This window comes from Dryas octopetala, chromosome 2 (genome assembly GCF_963921425.1).
Source record: "Dryas octopetala chromosome 2, drDryOcto1.1, whole genome shotgun sequence".
Lineage (NCBI taxonomy): Eukaryota > Viridiplantae > Streptophyta > Magnoliopsida > Rosales > Rosaceae > Dryas > Dryas octopetala.
This window is the reverse complement of record NC_141367.1, coordinates 25,991,820-26,009,914: the sequence shown is the minus strand read 5'-3', so window position 1 is coordinate 26,009,914 and position 18,095 is coordinate 25,991,820. Positions and strand designations below refer to the sequence as shown.

The 18,095-nt window shown below is 37.9% G+C and overlaps 2 protein-coding genes across 2 annotated transcripts; both read left to right on the top strand.

Annotated features, from left to right (window-relative positions):
- Positions 1 to 2,946: 2,946 nt before the first annotated feature.
- Positions 2,947 to 10,413, top strand: LOC147294777 (RUN/FYVE domain protein). The gene is made up of 6 exons (XM_086232737.1): positions 2,947 to 4,086; positions 4,173 to 4,281; positions 4,967 to 5,087; positions 5,210 to 5,977; positions 6,477 to 8,601; positions 9,581 to 10,413. The coding sequence occupies exons 1-6, from the start codon at positions 3,891 to 3,893 to the stop codon at positions 10,009 to 10,011; spliced, it is 3,750 nt and encodes a 1,249-aa protein (XP_086088863.1). The 5' UTR covers positions 2,947 to 3,890; the 3' UTR covers positions 10,012 to 10,413.
- A 266-nt stretch (positions 10,414 to 10,679) lies between these two features.
- LOC147294776 (DEAD/DEAH box RNA helicase family protein) lies at positions 10,680 to 17,715 on the top strand. The gene is made up of 21 exons (XM_086233260.1): positions 10,680 to 11,810; positions 11,895 to 11,948; positions 12,182 to 12,291; positions 12,456 to 12,668; positions 12,749 to 12,827; positions 13,186 to 13,239; positions 13,341 to 13,415; positions 13,560 to 13,613; positions 14,039 to 14,083; positions 14,170 to 14,264; positions 14,363 to 14,492; positions 14,629 to 14,727; positions 15,142 to 15,197; positions 15,297 to 15,399; positions 15,807 to 15,935; positions 16,351 to 16,520; positions 16,669 to 16,693; positions 16,782 to 16,897; positions 17,061 to 17,202; positions 17,310 to 17,405; positions 17,551 to 17,715. Exons 1-19 carry the CDS (start codon positions 10,680 to 10,682, stop codon positions 17,152 to 17,154), a joined length of 2,832 nt encoding a protein of 943 aa, XP_086089386.1. The 3' UTR covers positions 17,155 to 17,202; positions 17,310 to 17,405; positions 17,551 to 17,715.
- The last annotated feature ends 380 nt before the right edge of the window (positions 17,716 to 18,095 follow it).

Sequence of the window (18,095 nt, the reverse complement as noted above, 5' to 3'; positions counted from 1 at the left end):
AAAGCCTTTATTATAATATGAGACATATTGCTGCAATGTTGGACATACCATGACCCCAAACAATAATAATGGTATTTCATTGCGCTCTTCATGCAAGAAGGTGTACATTATTTAATCATGTTTGTTCTTTTAATTAATATCTTAATCTTAATTATGAACCTATCTTCAACATAACTGATTATTGTAGGATGAAAAACAAAACTGATTATGATCCACGCCATGTGTTTTGTGGACACAACACAACCAACTTGAATCCCAAAGTGGTTAATTTTCTAACAATTATTATTGAATAGTACACAACACAACCCACTTGAATTATTCATACCAAACAACAACAACAAACAACAAAATTCTTAATACCAAATTACAGCTGGGTACGGACTACCAAATGATAGGCCTCCATCTCTTTGATGTTTGTTTGTGGACCGGTGTATGTATATGTCCAAATGTCCAATGCTCAATATGATCGAGCAACGCCCAAGAACCCCATTCAATTGATTAATTGAATTTTTGTCAACTAAATTATTGATTAGTTTAAGAATGCTAGTTAATTAATCAAGGTGTTAATATTCCTTTGAATTTGAATGTTATGAGGTCCGACAATCAATGACAAATATATTTGATATAATACTTGTTTTCTTGCCTGTTATGTAATACTTTTACCGACGGAAGACAGCAAAATGCAACACTGTTTTGATTTTTCTCGACGACTTCTGCTGCTGATGCCATAACACTTTATTATTTGACAAACATTTTGTGGCATTAAATATTTGCGAAAGATTTGTTGAAAGCCATAGATTGAATAGAAAACCAGTATTAGTTTTAATCATTACTGTGAAGCCTTCTAATTAAGTTTTCTAACTTTTCTCCATCACCTACCAATTATGTCTATGTATCTTTCATCTTTCTATTAGTGCACATAGTTCATGATCACATAGTTGTTGCATCGGCTTTTTCTATCGCTGTCCCACATCTTTAATTAGTGCTTAATACCTCATTTGCAATTTTTATGGATAAATCTTCACATTTCAGTCATACTCAAACCAGTTTACAACATTGTAGACTTTGTAGTACTCTCTGTATTGTCCAAGTCTCCAAGACATGACCAGTGACTAAACAAACATTGGTTTATCAATAAAACAGGGCCTTATCCAATGTGATTATCACTGGTTAATTATGATGAAATATTTTTATATTGTTTCAAAATTATTATTTTTAAGTCTTTTTTTTTTTTTTTTGCATTTATCATTTAGATAATTAAATAAACACTCGATATTAAACTCTTGTGCATAATGTAAAGTTGTAAACACATTTTTATGCAATAGTATGCGAGAATCTAAAAAAACGCAAATAACACTCTTATGGTGCGTTTGGATGAAGTAGTTTGAAATTACTAAGGAATTCACAAATGACGGAATTTAAAACAATGTGATTTAAAATTCTAGAATATGTAAATTTTCTTGTTTGGATAACATGTAAACATAATGGAGTTTAAATATGGAATTTATGGTAGTTTTAATTTTTGATGCATCAATTCAAAAAAGTGATGGTGATGGTGGTAATAATAAAAATGATGTTTATGGTGAGTTGACCATATTGGTAGGGGTGATGGCCCACAAGCGGTGGGAGAAATGATGGTGGTTAAAATTGGGGTGTTGACGGCGGTGGTGGTGGTGGTGTTGGAAATGACGGTGATGGTGGTGGCGGCGGTGACGATGATGGTGATGGTGATGGTGATGGTGGTGGTGGTAGTGGTGACGGTGATGGTGATGGTGGTGGTGGTGGTCTTGGTGGCGGCAGCGGCAGCGGGGGTGGTGGCGGGGGTGGCGAGGGTGGTGGTGTTAGTAGTGGTGACGTTGGCGACAGTGGTGGTAGTGTCGACATGGTCGACACGACTTATTTTTCTTTTGTAAAAATTGGAATTTTGAAAATGACACCAATTTAGGTGGAATTTAAAGTTAGAATTTACAGCCTTCAAATCCCAAGTTTTTTTTCACCTAGAATTTACAAAATTCTGTATTTATTGACCCAAACAAGGAAATTAGAGCATGTAATTTCTTAAATACTGAGTTTTGTTTAAATTCCGAATTTTTTTCCTCCATCCAAACACATCATTATTTAGTTCAACATACTACGGTCGGTCTAATGATATACAATCAAAATGGGTTAGGCGATACTGTTCGACTTTTGTATAATAACAAAGATATAGTTGTAGTCAACAAAGCATTATTTAATAGTAATATTTAGGAAATTTTTTTATGATAATCTTGCGTAAAGTAGTCACTGATGCGTGTAAGCCAAAAATTATTTTTGTGGCCATAGAGGCATAGACGCTAGCACAACTCATAATATTATGCATAAAATCAACCACCATAGTGGAATGTGTCAAAATACCTGAAATTTAATATATATGGTAAGAAATTTATTTATTTTGTTGGGTCCAATTATTAATCTGAATCAATTTTATGATCATTGAATACATCGTTTCAATAATAGCAGTAGAAATGCACTGCTCCAAATCCACCTTTTAATGCATCGCAGGTACATACCACACTAGCAAAGCAACATTCAATAAAAAACTAATAGCACTAGAGACTAGAGTAATACATAAAATTAAAATTTTTTAAATTTGTTTATAGTTTTTATTTTATCGACCACATTATATATTTATGTATATTTTTTCTTTAATTTTTTCTTCTCCTCTATTTTCTCTTTTTTCATTTTAATTTATTTCTTTTGTAATTTTCCTAACTGTTTCACTTCCATTTATATTTTTAATTAAAAAAGATAAAAGAAAAAAGACAAAAGAAAAGAAAACGAGAGGTTAAGAACTTAGGATTAGTAGAGACTGTACCTTGTACTTACGTATAAGTGTAACATCAGTGGCATCGTCGTAAAAATTAGGAAGAAGAAAAGGTGGACTGAAAGAGAGAAAAATAAGAAAAAGAAAGGAAAACTTGATGAGCAAAGAGAAAGTAATGAAAGCTTGCTACGGAGGAAAGAAGCAGCAAATCTAGACGACAACAAAGGGCCAGTTTTAAACCCCCCAATTTCACTGTTCGAAATCAAATTTTCTCGGAGGAGAGAGAATGCTAGAAAATTCACACTTGTTTTGCACCGATCCATTACCCTTTTAGTTCCGATCCATACCGCCCAGACAAAGCAATAAATGCTTTAGATCCGACTGTCTGATACAACATTCGTCGCGTTGTGATTGGCATCTCGAGCTCTGTGGTGTAGCTTCGAGTTCTTCGGGATCATACTGGCGCTCACACTGAGTTTCGTTGAAGCCGTTTTGTCTTGCTAAGTCGAGCACTGCAAGCACCAGTAGTACTTTTCTGCCGAATGGTGAATTTCTGTTTGTAATTTCGACTTCAGTGGAGGCTTAGAGTGTCCAGTGGGAGCTGAATTGGAGTTTGGGTTAGGTTTTGTTTGGCTCGGGTGCTGCTGTCTCTGTTTTGGTACCTTCAAATGGCAAAATCTAGGGTTTCGAGGCTGTGTTACTCGATGAAGATCTTAATTTGATTGGATTGCATATGTGGACGTTGAGCTCTGCATTTCGAATGGTACAGTTGTTTCAGTTACTACGTTAATTTATGCAATTTTGCATTCATTTTTACAAAGATTTCGGCTTTGAGTTGACTTGGACCTGCCATGTATGATTCCCACTGGTATTTAGTCGCTGGCATTGGAATTAATTTAATTTGATGCAATTAGCGTCGAATTAGAAGACTTTGATTTCTTAGGTGAAACCGTGGAAGTAATTCTGGACTTAAATTATTGTCATTGTGAGTACTAGCTGGATGTATATGATGGGTTACTGTTTCAATTTGCGCTGTATGGAGAGGTTGGGGTGGCGGTTTTGAGTGTGTAGCTTTTGGTGGTGAGAGATGCCTCCTTCCCCGTCACTGAGATGCTCTCCCGGACGAGAGCCGAGAGTGAACCATCACAGACGAGGTCGCAGTTTTGAAAGTGGAATGCTTTTAAAAGAGAAAGATGAAGATCTTGCTTTGTTCAACGAAATGCAGACGCGAGAAAAAGAGAATTTCTTGCTTCAGTCTTCGGATGATCTTGAAGACACATTTTGTAAGATGACATCCATTTTATGATTTGATAGGAAGTGTAAAGTTCAGGATTCTGACAGGGTTCCATTTATATCTTCGATTTTACAGCTGCAAAATTGAGGCTATTTTCGGATTTCAAGCTTGGCATCACTATTCCTACACGTGGAGAGAGCAGCGACCTACTTAATGTGGATGGGGAGAAAAATGACTATGATTGGTGAACTATACATTTTCCTTTTCTGATTTAATTTGTCATTGCTAAATCACTGGTTTTATCACTTTTATGTTTCTTTCATGATACCGCTAGTCTTATGATATGCATACATTCTAATATTCTATACATATGTGCTATACATATATGATACGATACCGCTAGTCTTATAGATTCTTCTTCTCAAAAAAAGAAAAACAGATATGCTATACATTCTTCTTATAAAAAATTGATATGCTACGTATACATTCTCAAGAACTAAAACATGATTAAATTGCTTCTAGGATCAATTTATATGTGTTTCACATTTTCAAAAGCATGATTCACCCAGGGTGTAAGACAAGTTTCTTACGTTAAAACTGGGAATTGTTGTATAAACTAGAATAATAGTTCTCAAGTAAGCAGAAGTTACTTTTAACTTTCAACTAAGAAATTTTTTCTACTTCCATGTATATTTTAATTATTTCATTTTATCTAGCCGAGAATTCTAGCTTTTCCGTCTAAATCTGGAAATTTCACTTCTTGAAATTTGGCTTTATTCACAGAGCAAAAACTGAATTGTTATTATTTATGAGAAGTGCGTTGCATTTATTCTCTTCACGATGTTTTATAGCCAGTATCTGTAGTCCACTCCTGTTTCTCTCTTTGTAGTTTGTTTTGATGGAATTATCTGGTGTTATTATTTTCAAAGGTTATTAACGCCTCCCGACACCCCTCTTTTTCCTTCCTTGGATGATGAGCCAGCACCAGTTAATGCAGCACCCAGGGGCAGACCTCGGAGTCAACCTGTTTCTATATCAAGATCATCCACTGTAGGTGCTCAAATCACTTTTTTGGAATTTGATTGTGTTATAATCTCGGACAGATTTCCTTAAAAGATTATGCTGATTTCTTTATTTTCATTATGTTTACATTATTCTTGCTTTCTTTGCAGATGGAGAAGAGTTACAGAAGCAGCAGGGGTAGTGCTAGTCCAAATCGCTTAAGCCCATCTCCTCGTTCAGGGAATAGTACATTCCAGTCAAGAGGAAGGCCATCATCGGTACGTCATTCCAGTCCAACCCCAAGTCTACGTCCTGCTACTCCTACACAGAGACCATCTACTCCATCAGGGAGACCATCTACTCCCCCAAGTAAATCCTCAACACCTGCTCCAAGGTCTTCTACCCCCACTCCCCGAAGGATGAGCACTGGGTCCAGTAGTACTGTGGCCTCATCAGGTATAAGGGGAACTTCTCCTGTAAAGACAAGTCGAGGGAACTCTGCTTCACCAAAAATTAGAGCTTGGCAAACAAATATTCCAGGCTTCTCCTCTGATGCACCTCCCAACCTTCGTACTTCTCTTGCTGATCGGCCAGCAACATATGTGAGAGGCTCCTCACCAGCATCTAGAAATGGTAGGGACTCTTCCTCCAATTACAGAAGGCAATCAATGTCTCCAACTGCTTCTAGAAGTGTAAGTTCATCTCATAGTCATGATCGAGATCCATTTAGTTCTCACAGCAAAGGTTCTATTGCATCTTCTGGTGATGATGATCTAGACTCTCTACAATCTCTTCCTGTGGGTAGTCTAGACCGATCATCAAGAAGAGGTGCTGCTTTTTCAAACAACAGAGCTGGGGCATTCTCAAAAAAATCAGCCAAAATGGTGTCATCATCTTCTGCTCCAAAAAGATCGTTTGATTCTGCCCTTCGACAAATGGTACTTTGTGATCTAGTTCATTTAACTGTATTATTTATGATGAGATTTTTCTTTTATCAGGTGATGAGAGGCAATTGATTTGAAAATAACTGTTTAGTAGTTGGTTAATGTAAAAGTTTTTATGTACAAACTGTCACTGTTGAATTATTTTAATTTCTAAAACTATGTTGTCTGTGAATGTGTTCTATTGCTCGTTCAGTTCTCGGTCTATGTGGTGTGTGTTCCTTTCCTATTTCATGCAATGTCTATTCCACTGGGTTTAACTGGAATTATAGAAAATACTGAAAACAGGAAATTTACTGAAATTATTATAATTTCCCCCTCTTCATAATTTTTATTGGGTTTCCATTATGGTTTGGCGTTTTATTATAATATGGAGCATTGGAATCCTATAATTCTTAACTTTTGTACATTTGTAGTTCACTCATTATGATGGCTCTGTTCATAGTTTGTGGGACTTCACATCTCATAGGATTTATGCCTTCCAATGTCTGTGCAGGATCATCGGAAAAGTCCTCAAAATATGTTTAGGCCACTGTTATCTAGTGTTCCCAGTAGCAACTTCTATGTTGCAAAAGCAAGTTCTGCGCATCGTCCTCTGATTTCCAGGAACTCCTCAGTCACAACTAGCAGTAATGCAAGTTCTGATCAAGGTACAAGTGCTGCACCTGATACTGAAGGGAGTGATCACAACCAGGATGATATGGCTGGTGAACCTGAGAAGGTGCCATACTCTGATGTTCATGAAGAAGTATTTTCCTTTGATAAGATGGATGTAGTAAATGAAGACACTGGGCATGATACCCATAATGGGTCACACGACATTCATCATGGCGACTTCAATAGAGGCACTACAGTTGAGTGTGGAGCAGCTGACTCTGAAGATTCTGGTCGCCCCAGTCTCATCATGGAAGTCAGTCCAACTTCTGAAGATTCTCATGTTAAGGGTGATTTTTCAGAAATTAATAGTCTCGAAGACATGGCACTTTGTGTTAAATGTGGTTGCAGGTATTATGTTTCTGATGAGGTGGAAAGAAACATTAGACTTTGTCCAGAATGCAGTCGGAAAGATAAACTTCTGACCGCCCTTATTCCGGAGATAACTGTAGTTCCTGATTACTCCCCAGCTTTATCTGTAGAAAATTTGGAAGAAGAAAAGCCTTTAGATGCAATGGAAACCTTGATGGTTGTACCTGGATCTCCACAAGTTACTAATTTGGGGAAGCCAAAGAGTTCCCATGATGAAGAGAACGTTGAGCAAGTCCAAACTATCTACAGTGAGCAAATCCATAACTGCTTACAAGAAAAATCTCTTGCAAGGTCACTGGCAGAAGGAGGTGAGGATGGGCTTGCCAACCAGCAAGAGGTGGGCTCACGAACTGTTGGTTGTGACCCACCTAATAGTGACACTGGGGGACAGAAATTGCATCGTTCTAACCACTATCCAAATATGAGGGTTGACATTTCAGAAGGTGCAGGTATTTCCATACTGCTGAAGAGGACAAGCAGTGGCAAGGGGGCTGTTGTTCAGGGCAGGACTTTTACAGCCACTACCATACCTTATGAGGATCTCTCATATGCTAAAGATAGTTCAAACAGCATGAGAAGCTCCATTGGGCACGGTAGTTTCTCTGCATCATCTTCAGCTGACTTCAGCTCAGCTAGGCAAACAGAGACTCGTGTTCAGCGGCAGTTGAGTGGCAAGAAATCAGACATGGAGAATCACATACGTTATGAGGATCAGTCATATGCTAAAGATAGATCAAGCAGTGTGAGAAGCTCCATTGGGCATGGTAGTTTTTCTGCATCATCTTCAGCTGATTTCAGCTCAGCTAGGCAAACAGAGACTCGCGTGCAGCGGCAGTTGAGTGGCAATAAATCAGACATGGAGAATCATAGACATGACACAAACATGAAACCCCAAAGCATTGGGCCCTCTTCAAATGGAGTTCCAAACCATGCTCACCAAGCGTTAGGTCTGTCATCAAACACACATGATGATTTTGACGTTACTGTTGGAAATGTGGAATATGATATTGCAGAAGCAACACAGGTAACATCTCGAGCACACTTGCTAGCTTCAGAATGTACAGAAGCAGATGTTACTACTACAACTTCTACCAGAACAACTGTAGTTGATGACGATGATAATGAGTTCAATGCTAGCAGTAGAAGCGTTGATGCTTCTACCTCAGAACTGTCGAGCCATGCAGTTAACACTCGGTTGGAGGACAATTCAGTAACAACATTTTCAAATTGTGAAAATTGTGCTTTAAATGAATACAGTGAAGACTTGCAAAACAATGCTAGGAGTTCCACAGATGTAGAAGTATCCGTTATAACTCCAGAGTCTTCATTCAAGGAGGAAAACACCATTCTCATTCTCAACAGTAGTGTTGATGGAGTGGATGTTGAAGAGATTGCTTCTCACGAGTCTTTGATTACAGTATCAGAAATAGAAACTGAAAAATGTCATCAGAATGCCCCTGGTTCACTGAGCAATGATGCTTCCCTTGAATCAAAGAGCACCATGGAGGAGCCTTTAATTCCCATTCCTCTTGACAGTGATCTGACATCTTCTGCTCCAGACACCAACACCACTAATCATGCACATGGCATTCTAGGTATGATAAGTGTTGCATTATGATTTGTGTTCTACTTTCTTTTCCTCTTTTTGGTTAAACTTCTGACACGACAGGACCGGGGTTTGAAGTTTGAAACCATGCTGGCCTTGAGTCATCGGGGTGTCTCCTAGGGAACTTGTGTCACTCTAATTTGATTTTTATTTCTCCTACTCACATTTTATTAAATACCTCCACTTCAGATGTCTCAATCTTTGACTAATTGTTCCATATGGAATTGAATAAGTGTGATATATTATTCAAATTTTAATCCTTTTTGAGCACGGACTGCATAAATCTTGTTTTTCTTTGCATCCTGTGTGGTATGGAAATATTTACAATCAAGTGGACTTATTCGAAAACAATTTAGTTAGTTCTGACAAAGGATTTCTTGTACTAGAGTGCACATGTCATAAATGGACTATTTTCCTCATATTTTCTTTATGAAATGTGGAACATTAAGTGGTCAATTGTTTACTCGGCATCTGTTAATGGCAGATATGGATCCACCTTTCTCATGTCCATACCCATATTTGATGGTTTGTATAGATTTGGGATGCTATGGAATCCAACCTGAAGTGACAATATGCTCTAATTAATGACATTTATCTGTTCTTCATTTTGCATCAAAAAGCAATTGGAAATTTTAAAATATTTTGTGTATTATTGATAAACTTTATCGACTTAAATACTTTGCTCTGTTGGCCAAAAAAAAACTTTGTTCTGTGTGTGAGTATTGCATGATAGGTCATGATGTAGTATACTTTATTCTATGAATATTTTGCTGTTCCTAATGCTATGGGGCAGTCATCTTTTCCAGTTATTGAAAGAAGCATGATACTACTTCTCTTTTGTATTCCTCACCAACTTACTCTATTTTGAATTTTGTTTCTCTCATGCGCTTGTGGTGTTTTTTTAGTGCTAAAGCTCAGTTTTGAGATGGAATTAGAGTGATTAGCTGACAAGTTCTGTATGTTTTCAGGAAAGGAATCAACAGTAATGGTTGAGTGTCAAGGTCGAAGCAAGGCAAGAAGCCTAACACTAGATGAGGCAACAGATACAATACTCTTCTGCAGCTCCCTTGTCCACGATCTGGCCTACCATGCTGCAACCGTAGCATTGGAAAAGGAAAGCTCAGTCCCGTTAGAAGGCTTGCAGCCTACAGTTACAATATTGGGAAAAACCAATCCTGAGAGAAAGGAACCACGCGGCAGAACTGTTGGTAGACGTTCTGCAAAATCTCAAAAGGGCAGGCAAAAGCGGGTGGAAACAGATGCAGAACCCCCGGCTAGTAAGACCGAGAACGATGAGAATGTTGACGAGTCATTGCAACACAATGTAGGGATTCCTAACAAGGTAGACAGCATGAAGCCCCCAAAACTGGAATCCAAGTGCAACTGCACCATAATGTGAAATGATTTCATTCTGATCCTGCTTAAAGAGGCCACCACCATGCATTTCGGGCACTCCCTTCAGTGGTTCAGTTCAGCCTATATATGGAGGAGATGGTGCTGAGTACTTGTATTTGAATGATTTTATATTTGGAAGGGCTGTTTGGGTAGTTGCCAATTGTTTGTGCTGGTTCCAATATATTTGTAAGAAATCCACGCTGTTTTGATGACGTAATTGTAAAGTTTTCCTTGTCATTAGGCTGATAATAGTGAGAGAGGCATTGGAGGTTTGTGTTTGCTCCAGCCTCTAGCTGCCACATTCTTGTTAGTGAATCAGTGATTCCTATGTGGTTCAATTCCTCCATTAGAGTAAGTGTGAACTAAAACCCATTCATTAATATTCATTATGATTGTTTTAAGAATATACCTTGATTTTGTTCATAGCTTATGGAGGCATAAATAAGATGCTTGTTTAGATTAAAGCTCCCGGTCAAGATTGGATTGAGCCCAGTTGTATACACTCTATCCAATAAGCAAAATGGGGCCTAGATCTTAGCCCAATAAAATGGCGGGAAAATCATAACATAACAAAGTAAATTTAAAATAAAAAAGAATAAAGCTCAAAACATGGCGGCAAAATCATAAGAAAAAAAACTTGAAAGTTCAGTCCATTTCTTCAACCAATTAACCATGGATTCCGATTCAGACTCGGATGGCTCTCACATCTCTGCTACTCCCCCAAGAAACCCTAAACCCTCACCACCACCATTATCACCACCATCACAACCAAAGCCAAAGCCAAAGCCTAAGCCTACCCTTCTCTCCTCCCACACATCCAGACTTAGGGTCAGAGCCTCCTCTCACTCCAACCCCATTTCAGAACCCAAAAAGCCCTCTTCCGACCCGCCACCAGACCCGTCTCCCGTGCTTTCCCCCAGTTTACCGTTCAAAATATGCCGCTGGTCTTCCGATCAAAACCCCGCGACCGGGTACTTGTCCAAGACGGCGTCGTTCACGAAACTTCGACGACCCACCATCAATTTCGATCCTGCCGAGGACGACCCGTCTTCTTCTTCTTCGGCGTTAAAGCCTCAGCCAAAGGCTGAGATTGGTGGGTCTGATTACTCTGCGGCGGATTGGGTACCACCAGAGCCCAAAGGTGAAGTGGCTACCAGGTCTGGATTTTCAGCCACAGTTGTAAAGAAAAATTTCAATTTGATTGGAGGCAATGTGCCTTTGCCTTCCGTGAAGTTCCGAAAATGTGGGGCTGAAGGGAACTTTGTGAAGCTCAATCTGAATGGCAGGGGGAAACGCAAAAAGTTTGTGAATAGAAGAGGAAATAGCAGTTCATCGGGTCGTCGGAAATCGTTCAGAAGAAGTAAAAGAAAATTCATACCAGAAGGTGGGAATGAGGGAGAGGCTAGCGGCGAAGAAGGTGGTTTGGTTACAGATACTATTACGCAGCAAGAGCACAAGAGGCATGACAGTAAAAGATCGAAATTTGACTCCGAATTGTTTGAAGAGGCGGTTTTGGTGGCTCGAAATGAGCCATCGGATGAGAACTTGGTGAAGTTGTTAAGGCTAACTTATGGCTATGATTCGTTCCGAGATGGGCAGTTGGAGGCAATCAAGATGGTGCTTGCAGAAAAGTCGACAATGCTTGTTTTGCCGACGGGTGCTGGCAAATCGTTGTGTTATCAGTTGCCCGCCATAATTTTGCCTGGGGTTACTTTGGTTGTTAGTCCATTGGTTGCATTGATGATTGACCAGCTTAAGCAGCTGCCTCCTATGATTCATGGTGGTCTTCTTTGTAGCAGTCAGGTAGGTCACACTGCCCAAATATGAGCAAGCCACACACAGTTTTAATGATAGGTGGGTGTAATTCGATTGTTTTTGTTGTTTTAGACACTTGAAGAAGTTTCCGAGACAGTTAGGCTGCTTCAACAAGGGGTCATAAAGGTGGGTGTTTCAACATTTTGTTAACAAATGTGTAGCAGAATTCAGTTTCTTACTTATAATGTTTCTGCATTACTGATTTAGTTGTCACATCTTAGTTGTATTCTTAAATTTGAACATTACATTCTTCTTTGATGGATAGAATATGTGTATTACCTGTAGTGCTGATATAGTGTACAAGTTGTTTCTATTTGAATGGTTGCCAGCGAGCTAACATTTTGAGGATTATATTTTAGGTGCTATTTGTTTCACCAGAGAGGTTTTTGAATGCGGAATTTTTGTCTATATTTTCTGCCACAGCTATATCACTTGTTGTGGTGGATGAAGCTCATTGTGTATCTGAATGGTGAGTGAATAGTGGTGGTTGCACCAACTGTTGCCTTCTTGGCCTTTGGTTGTGTTAACATATGGTTTTTGTAGTTTGATTATTATCGCTCTCTCTTCCAGCTGAACTGCATATCTTACTGCATGTAATTTCCCCCAAGTTCTTAAATTTGAAGATTCTTTCAGGTCACACAATTTTCGGCCATCATATATGAGGCTTAGAGCATCTTTGCTTCGTGCCAAGCTCAGTGTTGACTGCATTCTTGCAATGACAGCTACTGCCACAGCCACGACTTTGGGTTCTGTCATGTCAGCTTTAGAGATTCCTCCAACCAATCTAATTCAAAAAGCCAATCTAAGGGAAAATTTACAACTGTCTGTGTCATTGAGTGGAAATAGGCAAGTCTGAATACTTCTCTCTCGCCCTTGTTTCCTCAGTTTTCTCACGTGATTAACTAAACTTTTTATGAATAAAATAGAATGAAAGATCTGCTGATGTTAATCAAGTCTACGTCATTCACGGATGTTCAGAGCATCATTATCTACTGCAAGTTTCAGGTACACATAGAGTCATTTAAATGCCTCCTATATTGTTTTGTTAAGTGTATTAATACTGTTTATTGGATATTCTTATGGTGGTTTCTAGGATGCCAATGTCAACAAGCTCAGGTAGTCCAGTAAAATTGTCTGTCTTTCTTGGGTAGCTGCTCAAACTTCATATTAGCATGCTATGGCGCACCTAAATATATCTGGGGGGGAGGGGATAGAATATTGTTAAACTACTGGCAGCTGGGGATTGTTAGTACTTTTTGCAATGAATATACACATTCTTTCTTAATACTCATTAGTTTGGTTGAATATAGTCCTATGTTCTTGACATTGACTGGAAAATAATCCTTGCATTCTAATTTTGCAGTTTGAAACTGAAATGATAAGCAGATATTTATACGACTACAATATCTCTGCAAAGGTTAGTTTTTCGTTTTTCTCAGTTGCATGATACACAAGTTATATGTTACTCTTGATCATGAATGGTAAAATCTGACACATTTTTTGTAAAATGCTATGCAGAGTTACCACAGTGGTATGCTTGCGAAAGATCGTAGTCGTGTGCAGGAGTTATTTTTCACTAACAAGATTCAAGTGGTGAGAATGTTACTCTGCGCAAGCCTTAATCCTGAATTCTGGTTTTTAATTTTATATTCTGGATATGTTCTTTTCCTTCCTTTCTATATGTAGCAAACTCAACTTTCACTTTCTTGGATTATTGACTCATTTTTTTGATGGTAGGTTGTTGCAACTGTGGCCTTTGGCATGGGCCTAGACAAGAGGGATATTGGTGCTGTAAGAAAAACTATACTCTTAACTAGTTTTTTTTTTTTTCCTCCTGGAAATACTCATAAATGGTATTGTTTTTTGCATTATATTCACTTTTACTGTAACCTGAGAAAGTTAGGTTAGTGTATCAACATAATAATAGATTTGTAGTGCAGAGATGGGTAGCCTGATGTTAAGTGTGCCCTGTGCTTCTAGTTTCTTAGAAACTCCTGCAAAAACAACTGGTATTTCCACCCAAAAAAGGAATGACATAAAGTTTATGATCTATTTAGCTTGCATTGATAACTGTTGTTCCGTGCATTCATAAACACATATGCGCATGTGATAAATTCATGATGTTATATGTGCATTGCAATTTGCAATGTGCTTGCTGGCTTTATTGCACCATTATTTAGAAATTATTTCTGAAGCCTTAGATTGCATCTTTTCAGGTGATTCATTACACCTTGCCAGAAAGCTTGGAGGAGTATGTTCAGGTGGACTTTCTTCTAAACTACTGGTGTTTGAAAATGTGTTCTTTATCTCGGAATTTGCTAACAAAATGAATGATAAAATTATGTAGGAGATCGGACGAGCTGGACGGGATGGGAGGTTGTCCTACTGCCATCTTTATTTGGATGACAACACATATTTTAAACTTCGCAGTCTTATGCATAGGTAGTTAAATACGAGTCACTTCTTCTATTAACTTCACTTTAATGAAGGTTTTCATAGGTTTTCAAGTGGTTCACAACTTCACTGTTTTGTGCCCTCAGTGATGGCGTGGATGAATATGTGGTAAACAAATTCCTCTGTCAAGTATTCACTACTGATGAGAACTTGCATGGGAAAATTTGTTCATTGGTTAAAGAAACTGCATCTCACAAATTTGATATGAAAGAAGAGGTCCTTCTCTTCTACTATTGCTGTTCAATATTCTTAGTTTTGATATCAAGTCAGGATAGAAGAATCCCTTACCGGGAGTGAGGAGTTTAAGAAACTATGCACTAAGATGCTCTGTTGCTCGTTTTTGTTTTCGCAGGTGATGCTCACACTTCTAACGCAGTTGGAGTTGGGTGAAGTGCAATATTTGCGTTTACTTCCAGAGTTAAATGTAACATGCACTTTGAATTTTCATATGGTAGGTGGCAAATATGTTTTGAGGTTTCTGTTTACCCAAGACTTCTATTGCTTGCATGTTTTAAAGTTGTCAAGAGATTTTGGGTAGTTACAATAGCACATGGAGATTCTTCCACAGTATCACCTGGAGCTGTAAACATATAAGAGAGATCACAGATTATAGTATTATGCAAATCTGTTGTCCATCTGACTAAACAAAAGTGATTGTCTCATGGTTGTGTATTAGTAGACCTACACAATAGATTTGCTTTATAATAATCTAGTGACTAGACAAGTCATCTCACAGCCCTTAGTCTTTGATCAATATTAGGAGAAAAAGCATAATTTTCATCACATGCTATGTTCACTTCCTTTGTTGTATAATATTATAAATTGACATCTTGATGCTTGATTTGTGATACTTGCATGAATGCAGACTCCCCAAGTTTTGCTTGCTGAAAAGGATGTACTTATTGCAGCAATTTTGAAGAAGTGAGTATAATTAGTGGCTTTGATTACACTAACTAATTGAATACAACTTTACACCAAATAACATGCGGTGAACCAAATTATGCTTAATGAGATTTTCAGGTCTGAGACCAAGCAAGGACAATATGTGTTTGACATACCCACTGTGGCAAATAGCATTGGAGTTACAACTACCGCTGTATCAAATCATTTACAGAATTTAAAGGTTTGGATACTTTAAAAGCAGATCATATGTTTAAGAACAATTAAATATCTGAGTTGAAAAAGGAAAAAAGGTTGAATTGGATTGCTTGGCTTTTGACACCTACCTTTTTAATTTTCATTTGTATATTTTCCCTGTTTGATTGGTATGATTCGTCCCAACCTCATCCCACCCTTAATACCTTATTGGGAAAAAGAAAGAAGACAATTTTCTTGTAATGTTTCACATGACTTATTTGGAGTTTATGCAATGCTTAGATTTACAAAATTGAGATTTTAACAGGCTACCATGTTTGTTATCTTCTATACGTGGAAAATTTTCTGTATCGTCATCTCCCACCCACCCTCTATGTATTTGTACTGTAATGTTCATATTAGCTATCTCTCCTTGTCTTTGTGATGTTGTTTTAGTTGAAAGGAGAAGTAACATACGAAGTGAAGGACCAAGCCTACTGTTATACAATTGTGAAAGTCCCTGCAGATCTTTGTTCTCTATCGGCACATCTTACGAAATGGTTATCAGAGGTTGAAAGTTGTAAGGTAATTGATAATATGTTATCAGATTAAAGATGTTTCTCAATTTCAATATGCATGCAACTATGAACGGTGGAGGAAGTATAAATACGATGGTATGAAACTATGAATCACCCTTACAGCTGTTGTTCAGTGGCAATGTTCGAACATAAGTACTTTCTTGTTCTTGTGCAACTTAAAGGTCCTTTAGAAATATAGTAGTCATTATAATTTTACATTAGTGCATCCCACAGGAAACCAATCTGAACTAATGCTAAAGTGGGCCTATTCACAAAACCATATATGAAAAAATATATGAACTCCTATTGGGTGTTAGCCAGTTGATTGGCCTGTTGTGGGTTCTTTTATTTTACATGCGTATGTGCAGACTGCGCATGTGTGCGTGTTGGATAGAATTGATTTGTTCTCTGCTTTGATTTAGGTGCGGAAGTTGGATGCAATGTATAATGCAGCAGTCTTTGCTGTTAATGCATGTGACAAGATGCATGGTTGTAATGATGCCCAGCACACACTATGTTTGCAAAAGAAGATTTTTGAATATTTCAATGGAGGTGATAATTTTGATGTCCCTAATAAGATGGGTAAAAGCAGGTTGGTAAAATTCTTCACCAGTGATATCATAATACTAGATAATATTTGGTTGTTGAAACTTAAGTCATAATATCATAATAACTCGTGACATGAAGGTTTCCTTTCTTAACTTGCTATGTACTGATAGCATTATCATTTGCATGTGCAGCCCATTTTTGCGAGCAGATATGAAAGTAAGAACCTACAGATTTACTTAGATCCTATACTCGAGGCTGCTCATGCTTGGAAGTTCTAATATACTGGCTCTTCTTGGCATGCCAGGTCTTTCTGCAGAGCAATTCACAAGCCAAATTCACCCCCAGAGCAGTTGCAAGGATAATGCACGGCATTGCAAGCCCATCCTATCCTTCTACATTTTGGTCTAAGACTCACTTCTGGTATGCAAACAAAATTTATTCTTGAACTTGTGTTCATTTGACTTGGGGGTTTTGATGCTCTATTTATAGTGTTAATTAGTGACCCTTTCTTGGCAATGTGCTTTTATATGGTATGAAGTTCATTAGGAACAATTTGAGCTAAGATGCTAAATCTGCATTGCAGGGGAAGGTATACAAATATAGACTTCCAGGTGGTAATGGAAGCAGCAAGGGCGGAATTGATCAATTTTGCAAGGATGCAGTCTAGCTGTGCTTAGAATCAGGCATACTGTCTAGTTTAGGATTCAACAGGAGGGTTATTGAAGGTAATACAATAGTTGGAATTGCCGTATGCTAAAGAGTTATAATATTCTCCAACTTATTGTTCACTGCACTCAAAGAAAGATGTTCACTTTGGTTTTTGTTCTTGCAGTTTGTAATCAGCTGAACAAAATAAAGAAGAAAAAAAGATCAACATCTTCAACCAGCATAGAACATCACTAATGATTTTTCAACTCTAGTACTACAGGTACTCAGTAATGCTAAGCAATAAGCTGTTCTTCTCTCTCTCTCTCCCTTTCCTTTGGGAAATTATTAGTCCTGCTTTGCCAAGTTTGGCAGTTTGTGAATGCATTAGCACCTACTTGCTGCTTGTGGCATCCTTTTTGTCACAGGAAAGGAAAAGCCGAAAGCTACATGAGCCCAAGAATAAGCCCAAAGTGTTCATTATCGGCCCATAAAAGGGTTATACCATGTATCAAGCTGTGTAAAGGGTGATTGTTGATGGCATGCATGTGCAATTTATGTAATTTGTAATATTGAAATACTGTATCACGCTGTTAAGTTGTGATAATAAAATTGGTTTACGAGTCAAGTCCAAAATACGTTATCCGAAAGTTTTGTACACGCAAGGCGGCAAGGGGATGTGCCTGCCAAGATGGAAGTTCCTCTGGTTGAACGCATTGTCGCTTGCCGAAAAGCATATGTTAATTAATTTTTTAATAAATATATTATAGATCATTGTTATGTTGGATTTTTTCACTTTGTTTGAAAAGGTCCCCTTCCCTTCCATAGACGAATATGAAAAAAAAAAAAATGTAGTATTGGTAATGCTTGGTATTGCACTCCTATAGATGGTCTATTGATTTATGATATTTAATTATATTTAATTTATTTATTTGATATGTTACTTTGTTAAATTATTAATGAAGTGTTAATG

What these genes read in the sequence shown, in the direction of transcription:
- LOC147294777 (XM_086232737.1), top strand. Translation starts at nt 3,891, where the DNA reads ATGCCTCCTTCCCCGTCACTGAGATGCTCTCCCGGACGAGAGCCGAGA. An exon ending in GAGAAAAATGACTATGATTG is followed by an intron (nt 4,282 to 4,966) that starts GTGAACTATACA and finishes TTATTTTCAAAG; the next exon opens with GTTATTAACGCCTCCCGACA. An exon ending in ATTCTGCCCTTCGACAAATG is followed by an intron (nt 5,978 to 6,476) that starts GTACTTTGTGAT and finishes ATGTCTGTGCAG; the next exon opens with GATCATCGGAAAAGTCCTCA.
- LOC147294776 (XM_086233260.1), top strand. Translation starts at nt 10,680, where the DNA reads ATGGATTCCGATTCAGACTCGGATGGCTCTCACATCTCTGCTACTCCC. An exon ending in AATAAGATGGGTAAAAGCAG is followed by an intron (nt 16,521 to 16,668) that starts GTTGGTAAAATT and finishes TTGCATGTGCAG; the next exon opens with CCCATTTTTGCGAGCAGATA. An exon ending in TTTTGCGAGCAGATATGAAA is followed by an intron (nt 16,694 to 16,781) that starts GTAAGAACCTAC and finishes TTGGCATGCCAG; the next exon opens with GTCTTTCTGCAGAGCAATTC.